The sequence below is a fragment of the Hesperophylax consimilis genome, chromosome 15 (assembly GCF_061612785.1).
Source record: "Hesperophylax consimilis isolate HC1 chromosome 15, BYU_Hcon_1.0, whole genome shotgun sequence".
Lineage (NCBI taxonomy): Eukaryota > Metazoa > Arthropoda > Insecta > Trichoptera > Limnephilidae > Hesperophylax > Hesperophylax consimilis.
In genome coordinates this window covers 3,311,823-3,322,812 of record NC_142850.1, presented here as the reverse complement: position 1 = coordinate 3,322,812, position 10,990 = coordinate 3,311,823, and the positions used below count along the sequence as shown (strand labels likewise).

General features: G+C 33.3%; 1 protein-coding gene across 3 annotated transcripts in view; it reads right to left on the bottom strand.

The window, feature by feature from the left end:
- Window positions 1-2,095: 2,095 nt before the first annotated feature.
- The window catches only part of LOC149417189 (uncharacterized), a 40,767-nt gene continuing 31,872 nt past the window's right edge, over window positions 2,096-10,990 (bottom strand). For all 3 annotated transcript variants that reach the window (XM_089640162.1, XM_089640163.1, XM_089640164.1), the window contains exons 4-6: window positions 7,657-8,186; window positions 4,374-4,619; window positions 2,096-2,373 (exon numbers count right to left, since the gene is read on the bottom strand). In XM_089640162.1, the coding sequence (XP_089496288.1) occupies window positions 2,269-2,373; window positions 4,374-4,619; window positions 7,657-8,186 (881 nt within the window). In that variant the 3' untranslated portion in view covers window positions 2,096-2,268. The remainder of the gene's footprint in view (window positions 2,374-4,373; window positions 4,620-7,656; window positions 8,187-10,990) is intronic.

Below are 10,990 nucleotides of genomic sequence, written 5' to 3'. Positions count from 1 at the left end.
ATAGAAAAATTTCGTTTTAACTAAAAACGCGAAAAAATATTTATGGTTCGAAAATAGGGCATTTATAAGTTTTCTTTGCGTTTCAAGGCATTTGAAAGTGTTTCCAGTGATTTCTATTTCGCGAATTAACGCGAAAAACGTGATTTTGGCCGTATTTCAGCTAAATTATTCTATTTAGCGAAATAGGCGCGAATTTTCCGAAAATACCGGGTATTAAAATAATATGTGACAATTTCAAAAAATCGATATTTATCAGCGGAAATAAGTGATTAAAAATCATCTCTAACTTCAGCTCGCGCTCCACCAACTGTGTGCGTAAACGCTTTCCGAGAATATAGCGTATTTCAGAAGTCAAAGAACCATACAAATTGGAGAAGCTGATACAGTAATATTTAGTCCAGTACAACTAAAGAAGAATTGAGAAAAATGCATAAGGAAGGTAGTTTCATGTGAATGTGCAGGGAAAAGTATTATGCCTACTTTATTTCATTTTTGGAAGCCTTTCCTAAGATTTTGAAGTGAAACTTCTTTAGGCGCGTAATGGATTTTCGGGGACGGAGTAAAACCGAGTCAGGATCGACACGAAAATGCGGGTACCCCCACCACCGCTCACCGTTCACTGTCCCTCTCTCACCATATGCGCTTGTTGAGGTGGGGGAGCCGCTCACGAACGTTCTCTCTCTTCTCTTCTTTCCTCTCTCTCAGACACCAGCGAACTGCGCCACGCCAAGCATCAGCTGCTTGGTTAGTATACTGCGTCGTGAGTGTAATACGAGTGAAATACGTAATTGATTGTGGTTCATACGGTTTGGTACAGAATTTCAGTGTTAAAAATGAGTAGTGACGAGATAGAGGTGATGAACACATCATTGTCATTGTAATTTCTTTGTAATTTTTAATTGTAATATTGTTATTTATGTAATATTGTATACTTGTGAATAAATTGAAAATTTTTGGAACTATACATTAATCGAACGTCATTCATCTATAAGAAAATATTAGAAAAAGCAAATCCATGCTTCGTCGTTGAATTATTTAACCTCTAATTTTCAAACTAACCTAAGAGAGAAAATAGAGATGATGAAATGAAAATAGAGAGAGAGGAATACTAGAAGTTTCACTTCTGTCTTGCGTAGGCTTGACACACCCACTTTTTTATAATTTTGTTACTATTTTATGTGTAAATATTTAATATTTTTGTACTGTGGGCTAAAATTGCTTTTTGACATTACACAAATTGTGCGAAATAAATTACGCCTATTGATGTTAATCGCAATCTGCATTTGTTATGTTTGTGTTCGACCCGTATTTAGAGTTTCCTTCCTTATTAATTTAATATTAAAATTAATTATTTATAATCTTTCACATGGAAATACTTGCAAATGAAGGTTAAACATATATTTTACCAAACATAATTAAAATATGCGCTAAAAACATTCAGGAAATACATTTTTTCTATTTTGCTACAAAACGCTAAATTATGCCTCAAAATGCTATAAAACGCTAAATTTCCAATTATTAATGCTAAAAAATCTGAAAATTAATGCTAAATTTTGCCATCTCTACCTATTACCTACAATTTAAGGTATACCAAGAATTTACACATTTTTGGCTTGTAGCTTCCTCTTAAAAATAATGAATGCATCACTAATTTCAAGTGCGAGATTTTAAGACAATGCTTTGTATTTTGTTGTGTTCCAACAGTTCTCCAACTCGTCGTGGTAGGAGATTTTAAATAATAGGTTCTTTGTGTTAGGTCAGGGATTTATTAATACTTCGCGTATTACAATGGTGACTCGATAGTCGACCTAACTAGATGCTGGCTAAATGAGATCTGAAAACACCAAGTTATTCAGTATATTCTTTTGACGACGAATAATTTAGAAAAAGAGCAAAGGGTGTGACATCAATGGGATTTGAATGAAATTTTAAATGGGCGATGGATAATGCATTAGCAGTCGAAAAGTGAGGTCACATCATAATAATTTGAAATTTGAATTTTTTATGATGTGAATTGATCCCTTTTTCGAATTATGTTCGTGGTTTACTTTGGTATAAAAACAATGTATTTTGAAAAATAAAATAAAACATCTGCTTAATTTTGTAAAATTTATTTTTGAAAATTATAAAAAATCGTCATTTTCAAATGAAACGTTTTTTTTATTATCATTAAAACTAAAATAAAAACTTATTACAAATGAATGAAGGTGTTAAGATGTCGGCTTTTGTCTCAGCAACAAACCCTCGTGGGCTAGACTTATCATCAAATTAGTGACTGTGAACTGAGACCGTTTTCTGGACATGGATATTTCCAGCGCTTTGGGCTCCGTTGCTCAGGAATTTGCTGACAGCCGACAATGTGGAAATTGGAATCTGGAAAAAAACACAAAAAATACATTGAACGTAAGTTATAACTTATTGAGTAAAACCTCAAATTTTAATATTATAACATTAAAAATAATATCAACAACTCTCAACAGTGTGAAACAGGACGATCTGAAAAAGATTCGGTAGCATCTACGAATTGAAGGACCTCAGATGCGACCTTTTCCTGTTTCATATCTTTCGTTTGAGAGTTGTTAATATTATCTTCAGTGATTTTATTCACATGGCGATATTTTGATTGGGATTTGTTATCGTGATAAATAAAGTGATTTTCATTAATATTTCAGATAGCCAATAAATTCACTGATAATGTACGCATTGTTCGGGAGCGAGTGAAGGTTGATTTTCATGTTCTGTGAAGGTTCTATTCAAAATCTGTTATTTTTTCAGTTTTGTGAAACAGCTGGCCAATAATGATATAAATACTGAACTTTAATAGAACCTTCACAGATCGTGAAAATCAACATTGAAATTCGATGAATTTTTAAAATTTTGTGAAACAACTAGTCCTTAAACAATGTCACATTGGCTCAAACAGAAGGTTTGAATGAACACAAAATAAATTCGAATCATCCAAGTCACGATGGAAACTCGAACTATGAAACGTGGCTAAGCTTTGCAATCTCATACACAGATGTCAGTCAACATATCGAAACTAATCAAAAAATAATAATAGTTTAATAAGACTGAATTCAATAAGGTCAGTAGTGAACTAGCTCAATTGTCAGAGACGTTAGTCCAAGATAGAGTAAGTTTCAATGAAGCATAAAGCTTCAATATGTTAATTCTAATGTAATAAATAAATACATTTTCTCTTAATTTACTAAATCTTTTTATCATGCCATTTCCTAATAGTGGTATACGAGATTGAACGTAGTTTTTTTCTGTCTTTTTCGTTTGTTACGGGCTTCAGTAGGCAGGGTAACCCATCGCCCTGATGATAGCCAACATCCGGAAGGAGAAGACACCAGAAGAAGAAGTCTGACCTGTTGCTCATTCTTTGATTTAGCCACAGCTTCAATAATATATATATGTTCTTGGAATCATGCCCCTATGTCGCAAGCTGGGCGTCAAATAAAAACTAATTAATCTAAATGAAACAAACAAAAACACAGAAAATAAAAAAGTTAATAGTCGCAACTAGTAATCAAATCATGTCGATCTTTATACTATGCTTATTTATTTGCAAAAATGTTATAAACCAGTACATTGCAATATCGGTGATTAAAAATTAGAAAAAAGTGAATATCAAATACATTTACAAGTGGGACAAAAAAAAAGTTTCAAATACAGATTTACAATGTTAAGTCTTGAATAATAATATTTCACGTTTAAATACCTTGTAGGACATGTGGAAAATATCCACATTTCCTGCAAGGCAGTTAATTAACCTAGTGATTCTTCCCAAGGACATAACCATACGGGATTTTACAAACATGTGGTTTATATAATAATTTTTTTGAACATTATTAAAGAAGTAAAATTTGTTAAAGTAGTTATGAAATATAACACATGCAAAAGAATAATAAAAACCAACATTAATATATGTTTATAAGGTATGTTATTAGCTATTATAGCCTTCTTGTAAGTAATTTCCGTGCAGTTCAACACATCAACTATTATTTCTGAGAAAGTATTGCTATTACTACATGCTATTACTACATGCGATCTAAGTAAAAGCGAGTATCTATCAGGACTGTCTATAATACAAATTAATTTGAACTTTAGAATTAACGCTATTATTCTCAAGTAATTTTCTCAATTTTTGGCTGCTATCTTCTCGTACGATTACAAAGTTCTACATGAATTTATTTGTAACCTAGATAGTGTCTCGGTTTTTTCTGTTTATATGACACGTTTCGACTCTTTCTTTGATGTTTTGTTCAGATTTGTAAGTATTATCTGCTTTTTCAATGATTAAATATTATATTGGTATGTATAACCTTAAAAAGTTATTCAAATGAATTTATATATAAAAGAAAACTCACGTTGAAAATATCCTGGAAGAAGGTACCCCCGTCAACGCCAGAATTAGCCTGATAAGTCACCCTCTTCTGCAGGGCTGGGGCGGCGTAGTGCACCACCTCTTTGTGAAGGGCGGGGGCGGGGGCGGGCTGACTGTACCCGGGAGACAGGAACGCGTTCAGGTAGGCGGAGCCGAAACTGTTGAACGCTGGGACGGCGGCCTTTTGATGGTATACGGTTGTCTCGTGCACGACCTCTGATGGGACCTCCTGGGAAAGGAAATAATTTCATCACCAAAAATACTGAAATGGCATAGATAATGCGAGTCTTATATAGTAATTAAACTATATAAAAATATCAGAATGCAATATTATCAATTTATATGTATTTTTTAAATTCATCAATCGTTTAATTAATTGCATAGTTTCTTAAATTTTAAGAATTTTATATTCATAATTATTTTATTACCTAACACCTTAGGCTCATATGGTTTCATAGAAATCGTTGTCTTCCTTACCCTCGTGATTAGAAATATGATCTAAACGGTGTTAGAAAGAGAAAACACCACGCTTTAGATTCAAATTTAGAAGTTAACCATGGAAAAATTCAATGTAAACTTCGATGAAAATATTTAAGAAAAATGTGTGAATCTGCAATTTTTTTATTGTTAAAATGTGTACGGTATAATAATACATTACAGTGTCCAAAACGTTGGCTAAATAAGTATAGATAAGGTGTGATGTTTGGTAATAAGTTGGTTTTTCAAGCGATAGATGGCACTAGTCATAAAGCTTACTCCAGAGTCCGACAGATGTCGCTAGATTGTAGCAATTGCCTGTGGGATATTATTGCCAGATAACAAGCTTCTAGAAACAGAGAATTACCAACCCTCGGGTAATGAACAGTGACTTATTTATTGTAACATAAATAAACGCAATTATAGTAAAGAACCTTTTACTTTTTCAAAGAGTTCCTAACACAGAAATCTGCAAGTAAGCAGAGATATAACAGTTAAAGTTAAGGTTTAATAAAATATGAAATCTCTTTGAAAAAATATAGAAATAAACTTAATAAACAAATATTAAACACAAAAAAGGCATACTATAATAACAAATTTAATCACTGTTTCAAGAACATTAAAAAAACATGGAATGAAATTAATACAATTTTGGGTAGGAAAAATAAATCTGGTTGCGATGAAGTCTTATCTAAATATTTCCTAAAGTCACAATCTTCTGATGCAGTGGCAGAAAATTTTGCTAACTTTTTTGATGAAGGAGTTAATAAGTTGTTACATGAATGTGATTTCCGAGCGTCTAATCACTTGCAAGAATCCCTACCGCATTCAATGTACTTACCTAGAGCTAATGCTAAGCAAATTGAATATATTATCGGAGGTATGAAAAATTCAAAGTCACCGGGCATAGATCTAATTCGTATGTTTGATTTAAAAAAACATGTCAAATTACTTAGCCCTGTTATTGCTCACTTTATCAACAGAATAATCGATACCAGCCTCATCCCCGATGAATTAAAAAATAGCATTGTAAGACCTATTTTCAAAAATGGAGATCACTCCGAAATTAACAATTACAGGCCAATTTCTATTCTCCCGGCACTAGAAAAAATTTTAGAAAAATATATTTCGATAAATTTAGATAAATATTTGAATAATTTGAATATTATAGATGAATGCCAGTACGGGTTCCAGAAAAAAAAAAGTTGTGATAAATTGCTGGAAAAATTTTCTGATTTTATAAATTCTCAACTTAATTCTAAAAAACATGTACTGGTGCTTTTTATTGACTACTCAAAAGCTTTTGACACTCTCAGCCATATACAATTAATTAAGGTTCTTGAAAACATTGGAATCCGGGGTAAACTCCTCTCATTCTTTAAAAACTACTTAACTAATAGAAAAATGAACGTAAAGATTTTAAATGATATGAGTAAAGGAAGACATATTAAATCAGGAGTACCGCAAGGATCAATTTTAGGTCCAAAATTGTACATTATATATGTTATTGTTATGTCAAAACTCTTTAAAAAGGCCTTTAGATTCATTTTTGCTGACGATACTGCACTTGTAGTATCCAATGAAAATCCTATCATAGCTATTCAACAATTGCAAAGTGACTTTAACGAGCTACTTAAATGGGCTCATGATGTTGGTTTAATTATTAATGTTAAAAAAACAAAATGTATGTATGTAAAATCACCAAGCCTGGGAATATGGAATATACCCAAAATAATTGCTCATAATTCTGAATGTATACATAGAAAAATTGAAAATATTTGCCACTGTGAAACAATTGACTTTACTAACGAATATACTTATCTGGGACTAATAGTAGACAATAAATTTAAATGGGATAAACAAGTGGCTAAAATCTGTAACCAGCTCCGATCTTTTGCAAGTAATTTTTATAAACTGAAATTTGTTTTGCCTCATTGTACTCTTAAAATAATTTATTTTTCTATGGTCGAATCCATACTCAGATATGGCATACGAACTTGGGGGCACTCAAGCAATATTTATATTAAATATATACAAAACTTACAAATTGCTATAATAAAAAAAATTGTACCACCGAATATCTACAGACAAAGAAGTAATCTAAAACTACTGTATGGTTCTGAGGGCCTACTTCCAATAAAGGGTCTTCTTTGGTACATTATTATAATGGATAATGAGGGAGATAGCAAATATAAAAAGCAACCGGTGCATAATCACACAACAAGATTCACTGAAAATAAGGGCCTCATTATTCCAAGAGTAACAAATAAGTATGGAAGCCGAACGCTTAAATATTTAATACCAGAGATTTTCAATAAATTTAATAATTATTTTAAACCTCAGAATAATGAGAGACCCTGCCCCAAAAACACTAAGCGTTGGCTAATAAGCGATGAATCAATGTATCTCTGAACATTATTATTGATGTATTCCTGAACATCTCAACGTACCTGCCTAAATAATTTGTATATAGGTAGGTACTTTGATATATATTATTTTGTGATATTGTTTATTGTATAATTTTGTGTCATACATGTATTAAAAATTAAAAATGTTTTATATATATTATTTGTAGAACCTACAGACAAGCCGTCATGTGTGACAGCTTTGTGGGACTGCATATACCTGTATCTTTAAAAATTTATGATAAATAAAAAAAAATAAAAAAATAAATAAAAAAAAGAAATATGACTAAAATAATTTGTGTGCGACTAGTATACGTGCACCATCTTGAAATAAAATTTACTGATGAAAGCATTAAAACATTCCTTCCAACAATTCTAACTAACCTGCTCAACAATATATTGAACTCTTTTGTGCGGTCTGACATGGTGTCCTTTCTTCCTCAACCCCTTGGTCTTGATGACAACCACTTCATTGCGGTTATCGTGGTTATACTGGTTCACAGCCTGAGCGATCTCCACCTGGTGCCCTTGTTGAGGAACTACACGTTGTGGAGCAACGTTAGCCTGGTATCCTTGTTGGGAAACTCCGCCTTGCAGGACAGCGGCCTTGGGAGCGAAGTTAGCCTGGTGGCTCACCTCCTCAGAGTAATCTACATTTTCTTCTTCACTTTCCGCCACCCTAAGTGCAACAGTTTTACGTGCGGGTGCTTTACTTCCTACGACGGTGGATTCGACGTATTTGGAGGCTCCGTTAGAGAAGCCGTTCTCGGAGACGCCAGAGACTCCACCGGGGTGGCCGGCGACGGCATACTTGTTCCCGAAGGCGATGGGCTGCTCTCCGCCCACCACGGCACCGCCTAGACCAGCTGCAGCCTTAACGTTTCCTCCGGCGGTCGCTCCAGCATAGAGTTCACCTGAAAAATCGATAAATTAAATTATGATAACATTTTTTTTCATACGAAGCAGATACTTTGCGATATGGTTTTATAATTAAAAAATAACATAATTATGCTATTACATAAGGTTGGAAAAAATTTGTTTAATATTAATTAATTTTTATTGTTTGAACAATTTTTAACGGTATTTTCTAGCAACGGAAAAACCTCACGGACGTTTTATAGTGTCTACTGTACATTGTAGCTAATTTCAATTGATGTGTATTTTAGAGCAAGTAACATGGGAGGCTATTGCCAGGCAAATAAAAAGAAAAAAACTAGAAACAAGAGTTACATTTAGCACACGCTATGTCTCATTTACACTCGCCTGACATTTGTCTGTCATTTGAAATCACAAAAATCTCAATTCCATTTGAATTTCATCCAAAATGAAATGTAAACTGAGTTTTGAATTGTGAAATTTAAGGCCCAATGAGCCAAATATTTGGATTACGAAACACGCCCGCAAGGCATTTCTTGTGTTCTTCATTAAATTATTATTTTTATAATTTTTCTGTGATTCGATGCAAATAGATTCACATGCAATCACGTAGAATATATGTACTGTGATTTAACGATATGTGGTACACGTGCATGTGATTTAACCTATGTGGGAGCATTATTAAGTAATTTAACGGTATGTGGTAGCACGTTCAAGTGATTTAACGACATGTGGTAGCACGTGCAAGTGATTTAACCATATTTAGTAGTACGCGCCTGCGATTAACGGTATGTGTGAGCACGTATAAGTGATTTACCGGCATGTGGTAGCACAGGCATGTGATTTAACGGTATGTGGTAGCACATGCGAGTGATTTAATGGTATGTGGTAGCCCGTTCGAGTGATTTAATGGTATGTGGTAGCCCGTTCGAGTGATTTAACGATATGTTGTAGCACGTGCAAATGATTTAACCATATTTGGTGGTACGTGCCCGTGATTTAACGGTGTGTGTGAGCACGTGTAAGTGATTTATCGGCATGTGGTAGCACATGTATGTGATTTAGTGGTATGTGGGAGCACGTGTAAGTGATTTAACGGTATTTGGTAGCACGTGCGAGTGATTTAATGTTATGTTGTAGCACTTGCAAGTGATTTAACGGCGTGTGATAAGAGTCATCGACCAATATAAACAACATCAAGGGATAGCAGTGATTGTTAGAGTTTTAAGCAAATGTTGTTCCTTTTGATTAATTGCTATTGCGAAATGAGTACGAACTTAACTGAAGAAAGATGGATAAAAATGTAATTCCGTTATCATGTAATATTAAAAACACGTATTATTTCGGTGTACAAAATTATTAAATTTTGTTTAGGTTACTTGCTATTTATGATATACGAATTATCGACGTGATTCCAAACTCCCCACAAATATATTTATTTATTTATTAATCTTAAGTTAGCTCACATCTTCGTGTGTGCTAATATGATACATCTAAAATCTCCGTAGGTATACTAAATACATATCATATATATCTACTATTCATTATTATACTAATTCAAAATGGAAGATCAATGTAAATACTATTTGTGAACATTTTGAACTACGTAAATAAAACCGCATAATACTTCTCATAAATATTTATAAAAAATTTCAAGCTAATCGTAAAAACATGTAAGAGGGTTACCTTCAAACAATCATTACCGAAAACACAATAACAACATTCAACTTTTTCTGAACAGTAGTGCGCGTGGTTGTTAATTTAAAATTTGCATAGAAACTGGTTCACAGATACCCGGAAAGTTGTAAAATTAATATTCGCAACAGGAAATAGTGACTTTATATAATAATGAATCTAGCAGTATAATTTTTGGTATACTAGTCATTAACGGTTACATAAATTTAAATTAAATAATATGTTTTCTTTAATGTTTTAATGTGATACCGCATAAGAGTACCAACTGCTTCCAACCAACTGGACCCAGTGAGACTATGGCATCCCCAATTGGGGTATGTTGTGAGGGAGATGGGGAAGAAGAAGGTGGGGAAGTACCTGACTATTCAGATCTGGTCACCAAACACGGTCAACGCCATTTAAAGCAACGTTTCAATTCAAAATGGTTGTCTTACTCCAAGGTTATTGAGAATATCTTCCACTTTGGAACTTGCCACAAATATACTTAATATTATTTTTAATTAGTAAATTGTGAAATAATACAAATTCATCAATTGGGTTATCCATGGTTTATTGGTTTAAGCGTTGATAATATTTTTTGAGATGTAATATTTCTACACTCATTTATCTGTAAACTTAATTTGTTATGGAATATCTTGCAGCATTCTTCTACGTCGTTACATCTTGACATCTTACATCTTTTTTCGACATAACTTAATCTAATTTATATCTTATACGGGGTTTTCCAATAAGAGGTGTTATTTTGAATAGCCCGCTATTTCGGTAGATGTTACTTTTGAAGCTGTCATTTTTTGACATTTGACAAGTAAAAACTACGCCATTAATAAAAATGGAACGATACACGCTTCAACAACGCATTGAAATTATTAAAATTCACTTGAATGAATCAAATGCAAATCATCTTGAGTGATGAGGCCCATTTCCACCTCAGTGGCTTCGTCAATAAGCAAAATTGTCACATCTGGGGCTCGGATAATTATTAAATTATTATCAAACCCAATAATTATTGTTGAAAAGCCTCTCTATCCTCAACGTGTGACTGTTTGGTGCGGTTTATGGTCCGGCGGAGTCATTGGACCTTTCTTTTTCGATAATGAGGCTGGAGCAACAGTTACGGTGAATGGATTGCGCTATCGAGAGATGATTA